At 36.0% G+C, this 13,188-nt stretch overlaps 1 protein-coding gene across 2 annotated transcripts in view; it reads left to right on the top strand.

Annotated features, from left to right (window-relative positions):
• The window catches only part of LOC135194948 (serine protease filzig-like), a 150,462-nt gene that overhangs the window by 86,700 nt on the left and 50,574 nt on the right, over window positions 1-13,188 (top strand). For both annotated transcript variants that reach the window (XM_064221175.1, XM_064221174.1), the window contains one exon: window positions 6,318-6,456. In XM_064221175.1, the coding sequence (XP_064077245.1) occupies window positions 6,324-6,456 (133 nt within the window). In that variant the 5' untranslated portion in view covers window positions 6,318-6,323. The remainder of the gene's footprint in view (window positions 1-6,317; window positions 6,457-13,188) is intronic.

The following is a 13,188-nucleotide window of genomic DNA, read 5'->3' as shown; positions in this document are numbered from 1 at the left end:
TGTGTTAATTGATTACTTGAATGATTACAAACCCTCAGGTGTAGATAATTCGGAAATACGGGTGAAAAGTTACAAGTCCAAATTATGGAAGTGAGTATCCAGGATGTCAGCTTTGGTTATCTTATATTTTAATCTTCCCGTCGTTGCTTGTAGAATTCTGTAGAGTTAGAGACTCTCTCTCTCTCTCTCTCTCTCTCTAAGTCCCAGCACGAGATCGTTTACCTATTTCTGGTTCCTAGTAGAATGCATGGCCAAAAAAAGAACTCATTTCTTTGCAATTATTGATAAATCGTTGTTTGATGATTTTTTCTCTCGAAAAAAATGTTGTCCTTAGTTGTAGTCGGCTCTCAATAAACAGAAGCCTCAGTAAGGGAGAATATAGGTTCTTGGAAAAGGAGAAGGCAGAATTTGAGATTCGAAGGTTTTTGCAGTATCTTAATCCTGCAGCCTTCCTTCAAGAATCTGAGAATCTAAGAAGGGGGAGTCTTAGAATAAAAAAAAAGAGTGTTTTTCATTGTCCTATGTTTAGGTCTTTTAAACCAGCGCTTAGAGAATACAATTATTCTTTTAGATCTTGGTTTATGCAGCTGAGAAATAGCGGCAAATTCATGTCATTGGCTTCCGTCTTTCTCAATAAGATCCAATCTTTTATTGCAACATAATTCTGATTCTGCATACCAGGCAGGTTCGTCCTCACCTACGTTGGTATAGAGGTCCGCTGGCAGTCGGGTATGCAGTTGTACTTTTTAATTCTTGAGGTTTTTGCTCAGAGCTGTCTGGGTTTAGTCAGTGTTCCTGCATATATTAGGTGTGTGTGTTAGTTAGTGTTCCTGAATATATTGTATATATAATATATATATATGTGTGTGTATTTAATTGTGACGCGGTCTAAATGTACAGTGCCTCAACCACACCACCATCCAGCAACTAAGTACGAACAAGTGATCCGGCCACAACATCGTTAAGTACTGGCCAAATTCCAACAAGGGATGTGTGGTGGTTGGGGGTGGGGGGGTTTAGGGGAGGTGTTTGAGTTGAAAATTAGACATGCGAAAATCCGCCATCACCTCGTAAAACAATTTCCGTCACCTAGTAGAGGCGCGTGTTCGGTTTTTCTGGACGGGGCTTCAACCGACGCCGATGCCAAAAAAACAGAAAACCGCTACACATTTACAGCTGCAGTCGGAGACTCTCTCGAAAAAAATGATATCGTTAGCGTGTGTAGACCTTTTGGAAAGGCTGCATTCGGCTGCTATATAGCTTCTGTTGTACTGTGGTCATCCCCGTACACTTTGTACAGTTAAGCGGAGACGTGGGAGAGTGTTCAGACACACTCTCCGCTTCATTTGAATATTCCCTTCCCAGGGATGCGGAGGCGAAGACGAAGGGCCAAGTCGTTCTCACCCGTGTTTGTTTTCGTGCAGGTGTCTCCGTCGACCTCGTCGTGAGGCATTTCGGCGGGAGGCTTAGAGCAGTTAAATTCTCTCTCTCTCTCTCTCTCTCTCTCTCTCTCTCTCTCCTCTCCTTGCTCATCTCGGTCCTCTCTCTCTTTCTCTCTCTCACTCTGTGCGTGTGTGTGTGTGTGTGTGTGTAGAAATGACCAGTCAGAAAATCAAGGAAGTACATTAAAATCAGAAAAATGTCCCGAGTTTTACAGATATTTTTTCGGCGAGAGAGATGTTTACAGCAATTAGTATCAGGGGTTTGTTTCTCTCTCTCTCTCTCTCTCTCTCTCTAGACATGACCAAAGCGCGTCAGAAACTAAGCGAGCTATATTTACTTTTGGGATAATTGCTAACTTTTACATATATTTTCCCTTGGTAGAGACAGCCACTTTCTCGCCGGAAAGAATGATAATAATAATAATTAGGAGTGTTATCCTACATATTTGAATTATTCATGTTTGTCCTGGTTTTTGCTTTTTTGTTTTTACTATTTCCTGCTACTTTTAATCGTCAATATATCGTCTCTTCCGAATCTCTCATGTTTGATGATTAAAATGAATGGAAAATGGTCCTCTCTTTCATATAATATACAAGCCTGAAAATAGTTTCAAATTGTTAAGAACTTTGTTCTCTGTTTATTTCTGATTTCGTTTTTAATAGAAAATATTATTTTGCGTATTTTAGAGTAATAATTGCTATGTATAATCATACAGCATATTCTGTCTGAGCAGTCTGTAGTCTCTACTCAAAGGAATTATATATGTACATTCCTTATCAATATTATTTTTTGTAAATGTAAGCACCGTCGTATGAATAAAGTAAAAAAGAAAAGATTAAATTAATATAGAAGAAAAAAGTAAATAGAGTAGGATATGACTAATTAATATGCCCTAATTTAAGTATAAATATAGAAAAATTCACGCTTTTGAGTGCTGATGCACAGACCGAAGAATTTTGTATCTTAATACGAGGGGTTACAAGGATTAGGATGTCTCAAAATTTTGTTAGTCCCTCCTAAGAGAAGACGTCATGTGCTCACGTATCTGTAGGAGCAGGTTTTACTGTGCATTCACAGTGTCCTTCTAATGATTTTGTCTGGCTTTCTTTTAAACTCTTCCCCCCACACTGTTGCTGTTTACGACCTTTTGGTGGATAAAATATAATGATATTCCTTCTCCCTGTAGAGGAGTAATGCCATCGCTTGTCAGTGTACCTCAAGCGGTGCACTGTAGGCATCCCTTCGAACCTTAGCTGCAACCCCTTTCATTCCTTTTACTGTACCTCCGTTCATATTCTCTTTCTTCCATCTTACTTTCCACCCTCTACTAATAATTGTCTCAACATTATTTTCAGCGCCGAGTGACCTCATCAGTTCCAGCGCTTGGCCTTTGGCCTAGATTATATATTGCACGACGATATTCTTTTAAAACGATCAGGCATTTAAGTGGTGTAAAAATGGTATGGTTTTTGCAGGTGGTCATTATATCTATCCTCAAAAAAGTCACATAAATTAGTCTAATTTTCGCTTTTATCTTGAAAGTAAAAGGAGGTTTTTTTCGTTTTGCCTCCTCTCTCTCTCTCTCTCTCTCTCTCTCTCTCTCTCTCTCTCTCTCTCTCTCAGGTCCATTTCCCTATCATTGTATCTGCCAAATAGAGGCATTATAGCTACACGTGGTAGCTGTTGAAACAGGAAATGCTTGTTCTCACATTCTACAATGATTACATTCGACTTAATATAGCATATTCGCTAATTAAGTGCTTCCTGTATGCTTTTATATTAATTTAATATTTTTTTACGAATTTCATAGTACAAATTTCCTTTTTAGTAAATGGTGTATTTGTGACTGCTTTTTACGGGTTAAGTTGAATTGTCAAAATGAATGTAAATTTATTCAGAATAATTGTCATAATTTCAAATTCTTGTTTTGTTATTATCACACTTATTGGATCTGCGTACTTTATTTACATGCATATACGAAGTGATATATATATACATATATATACATATTCGCTTGCTTTATCCCTAGATTATTTCGTGATATGAGAGAGAGAGAGAGAGAGAGAGAGAGAGAGAGAGAGAGAGAGAGAATATCATTTACTTCGTTATGCATCGAGATTCATTCATTTTTTTTTAAAGTTAATTTTAATCAGTCTTATAATCCCTTTTCCAGTTAATCGGAACTTGTCCATTTAATCAAGAGAATGAACTGGTGTCTTCTATTGAGAGGGTTAAATTAACCTACTCCTTCTATTAGGATGAGTAATTAAATGGTCTCGTTCATTAAGGGAATTAATTACATAGGGTCTTTTAATAAAAAGATTTAATTGGTTCCTTTTATTATGATAATTAAGTAAGTATTCTCTTTCTATTAAGATAATTAACTAGGTTCTTCTATTAAGAAAATTGACTGTTTTTTTCTTTTGAGAAAATGAATGAATGAATTAATGACCTCATGGACTTAATCACTCTCAGCTGTCAATCAGTAACGCGTCATTAACAGCTATGTGTCCCATTGTCCGTCCGTACGTCCGGCACCCATCATCGGCGACTTTGTCGAGGAATGAATGCGTGCCTGTCCGCTAGACAGAGAACGGTGTTGAGGGCGATCTTGAGGTGGACCGCAACCTCTCTCTCTCTCTCTCTCTCTCTCTCTCTCTCTCTCTAACAGACCACCGTTAGCCCGTATGGTTTTCTTCGTCTTCCGCTCTTTCGCCCACCGGATGTAATGTGAGAGAGAGGGAGAGAGAGAGAGTAAAGAATTTTGATGATGTTGGGAGGGAGGGGGATGGGGAGATGTTCCTTGAATGGGCTATGGCCCACGGCCGTAATTGGATCCATATCAGTGTCCTCTCTCTCTCTCTCTCTCTCTCTCTCTCTCTCTCTCTCTCTCTCTCTCTCTCTCTTTCCTTGCAGTCTGTCCACTTTGTTTACAGTATGTGCAAAGGGCAGTGCAATTAACTTTACGCAAAGCGATGATGATGATGAAAGTAAAGTAGTAATAATTGAATAGAGAGACTATTAGTACAATAATTTAATGATTTCGTACAGTGACGAACAACCTCTCTCTCTCTCTCTCTCTCTCTCTCTCTCTCTCTCTCTCTCTCTCTCTCTCCGCTAAGTGAAGGGTATTTTTTGATGGCATTAATCGTCCTGCTTTCAGCTTAATTCTCCATAAGTGATGTTTCAGAAAACATTAAATTATCAGAACTATTTATCAAGGTTTTGTCATTAGTTCATGAAAAGACACAATACTGGAATATCTCCGCACTCTACTGGTCGCTCTGAGTCAGCAGTGAGCATTACGGAGCAGAAGAAGAAGAAGACGAATAGAATATACTTCCCACACTCGTGCTGAATTCAACACAGGTAGACAGATCTCTGCGCTCATACAGATGATCTCCGTACGTCAAGAAATTCTCTGGACTCATCAAATCGCCATTAACTTTGACGAGTTTTCGAGATGAGATTTCACACAATTACTCTATTTTGAGATTTGTAGCATCGGGGATCTTGGAAATTCGTAGTTTCTAGAGCTTCAGACGGATGTGGAATAAAGATTTTTTTATTTTTTTATTTCACACAATTATTCTATATTGAGATTTGTAGCATCGGGGATCTTGGAAATTCGCAGTGTCTGGAACTTTAGACTGATATTGAATAAGAATTTATTTTTTTCGTTTTTCGCACTTATTGTACTGAGATTTGAAGCATATGTTTAGGTAAAAATTCCGTAGTTTCTAAAGGTTTAGACTACTGTAGGAAACTGATTTCATTTATTTACTTTTTTTCACAGAATTATCAAATGAGATTTTAAGCGTATGTCTAGAGAGACATTCCATAATCTCTAGAGCTTTAGACTAATGTGGAGCAAAGATTTGATTTTTTTCTGTTTTACACACTTTTTATTATATTACTATAAGATTTGTTGTACGGTGTCTGGGAAATCCGTAGTTTCTAAGAGCTTTAGACTACTGTGGAATAAAAAGTCTGTTTTTTCCTCTCTCTCTCTCTCTCTCTCTCTCTCTCTCTCTCTCTCTCTCCTCTCTCTCTCTCTCTCTCTCTCTCTCTTTTCCGGAAAGCAAGCACTGGGATTATGGGAAATTTCTCTTACGGGGAGCTAATATTATTGTTTGGGGAGTTTTGTTTTTTCCATTTTTTTTTATTCAGTTGGTGGGTTGGGCGCTTTTGTGCGTCAGTGTGTATGTGTTTTGTTTGGTTGTAGATTTTCTGTTATTATAAAGTGTGTGTTTTTTTTTTTGGAGGGGGGGTTTGTGCCTGTAAATTTTGGGTTGTTATAAAGTGTTTTTTTCCGTTATTATAAAGTGTTTTTTTTGCCTTAAATTTTGTGTTGTTATAGAAAATGTTTTTTGGATGTAAATTTTGTGTTGTTATAAACAGTGTTTTGTTTTGTAGCAGATTTTCTGTTACTATAAATAGTGTTTTTCTGGTGGCTGTATATTTTGTGTTGTTAAAAACTGAATTTTTCTGTTATTATAAAGTGTTTTTTTATTTGCTTTAAAATTTGTGTTGTTATAAACTGGATTTTTACCTCTTTTTTTTGCCATTTGATTTATGAAATGGGTGAAAATTGTGATAGAATTACTGTTTTTATCATTTTCATTATATGTAATTATTGCTGCCATTTCATTCATTGAATAGTCATTGATTTTGATAGAATTACAATGACTGTTTTTAAAATTTTCATTATATGTAGTTTTTGCTGCCATTTCATTCATTGAATAGTCATTGATTTTGATAGAAATTACAATAACGTTTTTTATAATTTTCAATTATATGTAATTATTGCTTTGCCATTTCATTCAATTGAGTCATTGATTTTGATAGAATTACAATGACTGTTTTCATTGCAGGTTGTGATGGCAGGATGGATGACCGTGGTGATGACGCGTATAGTGATGATGACGTCACTGGCGATGGTGACCCTCCCCCCGCCACCAGTCAACCCCTCCCCCCTCTCGCCCCCATCGCTTCATCGGTCTCACTATTCAGGTCAGTCTGGGCGATGGTGAATTGTCATGAATTGTGAATTCTGTCAGTGGACTAGGGAAGAGGTGGTGTTACTGAGAGAGAGAGAGAGAGAGAGAGAGAGAGAAATGCGTCAGGAGGTAGGCTTGCTGACTACCCCGACAGGTGCAATGAGGAGAAAATACCGCACAGAGAGAGAGAGCGAGAGAGAGAGAGAGAGAGAGAGAGAGAGAGAGAGAGAGAGAGAGAGAGAAAAGTAGGTTGACGTTGATCTCGGCGATATGAATTGTAAGACCGCAGGCGGCATCAACTCAGTCCCTGAGAGAGAGAGAGAGAGAGAGAGAGAGAGAGAGCGATTTCATAGTATACGTTGTCACAGCGTTTCGTATCTCGGAGAGAGAGAGAGAGAATTTCATAGTATACGCTGTCACAGCGTTTCTTATGTCGGAGAGAGAGAGAGAGAGAGAGAGAGAGAGAGAGAGAGAGAGAGAGAGAGAGAGAGACTGGTCGATTGATGGCCTAAAGCTTCATATATTATTACCCACGTACTATGAGAGACTTATACTGTTTGCTTTTGCCTCGTCAGGATCTGACCGGTTAGCGGAACCTAAGTCTTAAAAGTCCCTTAATTTCAACTAAGGTCCGAATTCCACCGCATTAATAAAAATTGTCGCCTCTTCCAAATCCTGGATTGAAAAATCATAACTATAGCTCGTTCACTTAAGGTAGTAGATTCTTGGGTGAGCCCTATGCCTACGAGACGTTTGTTTGGCGGCCGCTGATTGGCTGGGAGCTGCCAATCAGCTGTCGCCAAACAAACGTCTCGTAAGCCCAGGGCTCGTCCAAGAATCTACATAAAGTGAACTATCTATTATAGGCAACCATTCTCGGCTTTATTTTGCTCTCTGTGGATGTAGTTGTCTCAGGTAAAATGTAAATCTGAAGTGAATTTATTTATTTTTTCAAATATCTTATCAAATATTTAATTCAAAGTAAGGTCTTATAATTTTTTTTTATTTAATTTGACTTGGAGTTGATATTTTAATCTCGTAGTCGCTCTTATAACGAGCAGGTGTTATGTAATGAAGGGTTTTAGAAAGAAGCAGAGCAGTGCCTCAATTTTCCAAGTAAATAGATCGTTTACACGAGAGAGAGAGAGAGAGAGAGAGAGAGAGAGAGAACGGAGAGAATGACAGAGAGAGAAGAGAGAAGAGAGAGAGAGAGAGAGAGAGAGAGTACACCTGAATTCTCCAAGAGTTTATATACGAGAGAGAGAGAGAGAGAGAGAGAGAGAGAGAGAGAGAGAGAGAGAGAGAGAGAGGTTTAACAGTATTTATATCATATACGTTGTCGTAGTGTTTCGCATCTCGAAAAGTACGACAGAGAGAGAGAGAGAGATAGAGAGAGAGGAGGATGTCCAAGATGTGCAGGAAGAGAGGAGGGGGAAGGAGGAGGAATGGATGATGGAGGAGAAAAAAGCAGGAGTAGGCCAACTACTTCTTTGCGAAGTTCCTCAGGAGACAAGTTTTTGTTGCCGCCTCTTGCATTGTCCAATGGCTGACGACCAAGGGATTCACTTTTATTAAGGGATTTCCTTCTATGGTTTCTCCTCTCTAAGATCTCTGCTCCCAACTCGGTCTCTCTCTCTCTCTGCCTCTCTTCTTCTTCTCTTTCTTCTTCTTTTTTTCTTTGTTCTTCTTCTTCTTCTTCTTCTTCTTCTTCTTCTTCTTCTTCTGTTGTGTCCTTTTATACTTGGTCTTGAAGCTTGGGTCGTCATCTATAAATCAATGCATTTTTTGGTCATTGTACCAAATTGTATTTAATTGATTCATATCCGGGTTTAAATCATTTCATTTTACATTAAAAAATTTTTTTTTATATAAAGGACAAAAATATATCATACTACATTTAAGGTTCTATTTAGAAAGCTTTGTTCGTCATCTATAAATCAATGCATTTTTTGGGTCATTGTAGCAAATTATATTTAATTAGTTCGTTTCCTGGTTTCAATCATTTCATTTTACATTAAATTTTTCGTATAAAAGATACAAATATATCAAACAGGTGTTCCTACAGGCTGCTCTATGAACAAGAGCCCGTGCTTGCATAAGGCCAGCTTAATCTACAACAACAACACCATATATCACACAAAGTTTAAGGTTATATTTAGAAAGCTTTGTTCATCAATTAATTCGTATCCAGGTTTCGATCATTTTATCTTACATTTAATTTTTGTTCACATAAAAGATAAAAATATATCAAACCAAATTTAAGGTTAGATATATTTAGAAACTTTGGTTCATCAACTACAAATAAATGAATTTTTTTGGTCATTGTTCCAAATTACATGTATTTAATTAGTTTGCTTTTTTCAATCATTTCATCTTCGTACGTCTTATTTTATTTTTTATAGTTAAAAAAAAAGCAAAATTTATTGTTTTATATAGAAAGCTGATTCAGCAACTACAAATCAATGCGCAGTTTTGGTCATTGTTCCAAATTGCAAGTGAATATTAAGGGCATGGTACCGTACATTTTAACTTGGAGTATAAAATAAAATATTTATAAAGTAAAAACCAAAATTCAATATACAGGGTGGGCCAAAAGTAGCCTCACAGTTAAAACAGGTAATACGCAGTACATTTATTTTTTACAAACAATTAAGTAGCAGATATGGAGAATGCTGCAACGTTGAAGGCGGACATTTTGAGCACTTGAGAGATTAAATGTTCCTAAATAAATGCAATTGAACTGTAAGACAATGCACACAACAGTGCTACTTAATTGTTTGTAAAAAATAATTGTACTGCGTATTACCTGTTTTAACTGTAGGCTACTTTTGGCCCACCCTGTATATTTAAAATGCAATGCATTTTTTAGTTGCTGTTCCAAAATGCTTACAATTATTTCAGCGCATTTTTTCACTCATTTTATCTACTAGTCTAGAGCTATATATATATATATATATATATATATATATATATAATATAGTTATATATATATATATATATATCTATATATACATATATAGATATATATATATATATATATATCTATATATATGTATATATAGATATATATATATATATATATATATATTATATATATATTATATATATAAACTAAGTTTTTAGGTTACATTTAGGAAGCTTGGTTCATCATCTACAAATAATTTAATGCATTTTTTTTGGTCATTGTTCCAGATTGCATTTAATTTTTTCATTTCTGAATTTTGGAAAATAAGGTGTGATCCGACCTCCGGCTAAAACCTACAGTCAAATAAAGCGTTCTTTCACCAACGAAAATTAGAATAAATACGCTATATTTTATCAAAAGTAATTACTCTGTACTGTTTAACATGCGCACATATGTATTTTTTTACATTATCACTCTAATAAATAAATCATAAATATCCTACCCTAAAATTCCTGTCTTTAACTCAACGCGAAAAACCTTTTTCAGACCTTTTTGGGCTTTTCCATAGGAGTTTACTACCCCCCTCCCCCCGCCCCCACTCCAACAAGAACAACAACAACAACAAAGTAGTTTGTAGGCTTCCTCCCCGAGTGAGCGAAAACAATCCAATTTGCACGTAATTTTTTCAATTCCGGTTTTTGAAATATAATAAAAAATTGTTTTATAAACAATAAAAATTCAGGGTTATATTTTCTCTTGGGTTGTAGTTTCTTCCAGTGGAAAGGACACGTGAGAATATTACAGCTACTCTCGAATGAATGGCATATTTCGCCCAAAAAACCGCCCTGTGGTTTACAAAAAGCGTTTTTTTTCAAGGTCTGCACTTGGCAACAGTGTATTGCTATCCAAAAGGGTTTTACTATAGAGAGAGAGAGAGAGAGAGAGAGAGAGAGAGAGAGTGCCTTTACGCACAATATACATTGTCGTAGTGTTTCGTATATTGAAAAATATGAGAGAGAGAGAGAGAGAGAGAGAGAGTGACCTTTACGTACGCACAATATACGTTTTCGTAGTGTTTCGTATAATTGAAAAATGTGTTGGAGAGAGAGAGAAGAGAGAGAGAGAGAGACAGAGAGAGAGAGTTAGTTTTTCGTATCTCAGAAAATGGAAGAGAGAGAGAGAGAGAGAGAGAGAGAGAGAGAGAGAGAGAGCTATTACAATATACGCTGTCGTAGTTCGTTTCTCAAAAAGAAAAAAAAAAAGATATATGCACGTGCATAAGAATGATGATGATGATGATGATGATGATGATTATTATTATTAATTTGTTGTTGTTGCTGCTGTATATCCTTTTATACTTCATCTAATCACTCGTGCTGATAACAGTATTACTCTTAAAGATAATTAGCAATACTAATTCGGCTCATGGTCAAAAGTAGTTACATAAAAGGAAGTCTAGAGTGGCCCAACTTAATTTCCTGTGAACTTGGTGTCTTAACATCAAAGAAAAACGACTTTGAACAATATTAGGTTATGATAAACATTGTAATAAGAACTCAAGAAAGTATATTTTGTTTATATCAGTAGTTTAATTTTTTATTTGCTGTGACTTTTTTTGTTGTTGTGACCTGTTCTAACCCAAGGTTATGCACTTGTTGTAGGCAGTTTTAAGCCGAATATTGACTTGGTACAAGTACTTTCAAATTTGGTACTCATAATGAAATGCAGATTTATGTATGTCAGCGCGTGATCATAAGTCATTGATTAATCAGTCGTATAGATTAAGCAGACATTTATTTTTTTATTTCGAATTATTTTATCGATCAGAGAAAAAGACTGACCACATTTTGCGAGATATGAAATATCCACACAATTCTTCAGAAACTTCCGGAATTTGATCGACCTCGTGTGGAATAGATTCACATATCTTAAGCTTATATTAACCGGAGGTATATTCTTCCTTTAACCTATCATTTGGGAGAAATCTGGTCTTGCATTGCCCCATGATCTTGCTATAAATCCGGTAGTACCGAGAGCGATGTTATATCTAGATATGAAGAGAGAGAGAGAGAGAGAGAGAGAGAGAGAGAGAGAGAGAGAGAGAGAGAGAGAGAGTGTAAAAACGTTTTTATTCCTATTAAAATGGTTTTGACATATATTTCAGAGTTACATGCATACGTAAGTAGTCGTTCTACGGAACTGCAAGACCATTCATATTGTTATAAAACGATTATACATACTTTCTCTCTCTCTTCTCTCTCTCTCTCTCTCTCTCTCTCTCTCTCACTGACACACAAACTAAATTTAGATTATATATAATTATGCATAATGGCGATATTCAGTTCGTGTGTGCGTGTGTGTGTATGTATGAGAGAGAGAGAGAGAGAGAGAGAGAGAGAGAGAGAGAGAGAGATCAGTTATGGATACTAAGTGATTGTGCTTTATCATCATGTTAGACACTCCGTAGTACTTTTCTTTTTTTTTTCTTTTTTTTTCTTTTTATCAAACCAGTGCCTCTATCTTAATAGAGGTTCCCTCTACGTTTCCCTCTGCTCTGGTATTAGAAGCTGCTGAGACTCAGCTATGTATTGGGACAGGGAACGAGATTAGACCGTCTAGACTTCCGGTACAGGTTCGGTACGGTATTTGGATACGGCGGAAGGAAGGTTTCTTATGTACAAAGACGCTACGTATCTCATTCCTTTTAACTTTGGTTTTTTGCAATTTTCGGTACAGGTTCGTGGAAACGTATCTTTCAAATATAATATATATAATTATATTATATATATATATATATATATATATATATATATATATATATATATATATATATATATATTTCACACACCATCTAATATTGTTTGCTGCAGAGGTTATCCATCGTTTGATGGTATAATTTGATGTTAATAAAAGTTGATAAATATTAGTAAAAAGAAATAATTTGAACTTTTCACACCACTACGAACGGATGCTTCAAAGACAAGCACATCCTTTTAACCAAACACGAAGAGAAACTTAAAAGAAAAATTCTATAATAAAAAATCTTATATACCTGCTTTTGCAAGTGTGGCACGCGACTTGGCAATTACCAGCCAATCTTCGTAAAAATTCTAGTCATATTTTGAACGCGACAGAAGAGATCTGAAGGCCTCTTATTCAGAAGCAGCAGTCCTCTCCTTATTCTTCTTCTTCTTCTTTTTGCATTCCATCGTATTTTCTCCCTGTCCACGATCAGCCAAAACTTGTAATTGGGTTAAAAAATTTCACTCTGTGCTCTCTGGTTTGGGAGCAGGTGAGTTTCGGACACCTGTCTTAAGCAGAACCCGTTTTTTTTTCGTTTTTTTTTTCTTTTCTTTTTAAGAGGGCTGATCTCTTACTCAATTGGTCGGCCTTGTTGTTGCATATTGGAACTTCTAAGTGGATCATGTTTTCATTGTTGTTGGTCGTTTCGTATTTTGTTTTGTAGAACTTAGTATTTTTCATTTATTTATTTATTTCTTTTATAAAGGTGCGTGCGTTTGTGTGCAATGTACGGAGGTATATTGATTAATATGATTTATTCTATTTTACAAAGATAATTTTTTAAAATTGTTGTTCGTTTCATTTTATCTAAACATTTTTATTGGGAAAATTGCGAGTGTGTATGTAATATACCAAAGTATGTTATGAATATAGTTATTTTTATTAATAGATACAAAAATAAAAATAGTATTGAGAGAGAGAGAGAGAGAGAGAGAGAGAGAGAGAGAGAGAGAGAGAGAGAGAGAGAGAAAAGCTCATATCTTTCTAGACTTCTTTTTTTCGTAGCTTAAAAAGATAAAAACAACTCAGTTTTCGTTT

Source organism: Macrobrachium nipponense, chromosome 15, assembly GCF_015104395.2.
Source record: "Macrobrachium nipponense isolate FS-2020 chromosome 15, ASM1510439v2, whole genome shotgun sequence".
Classification (NCBI taxonomy): Eukaryota; Metazoa; Arthropoda; class Malacostraca; order Decapoda; family Palaemonidae; genus Macrobrachium; species Macrobrachium nipponense.
This window is presented reverse-complemented; position numbering and strand designations above follow the sequence as displayed.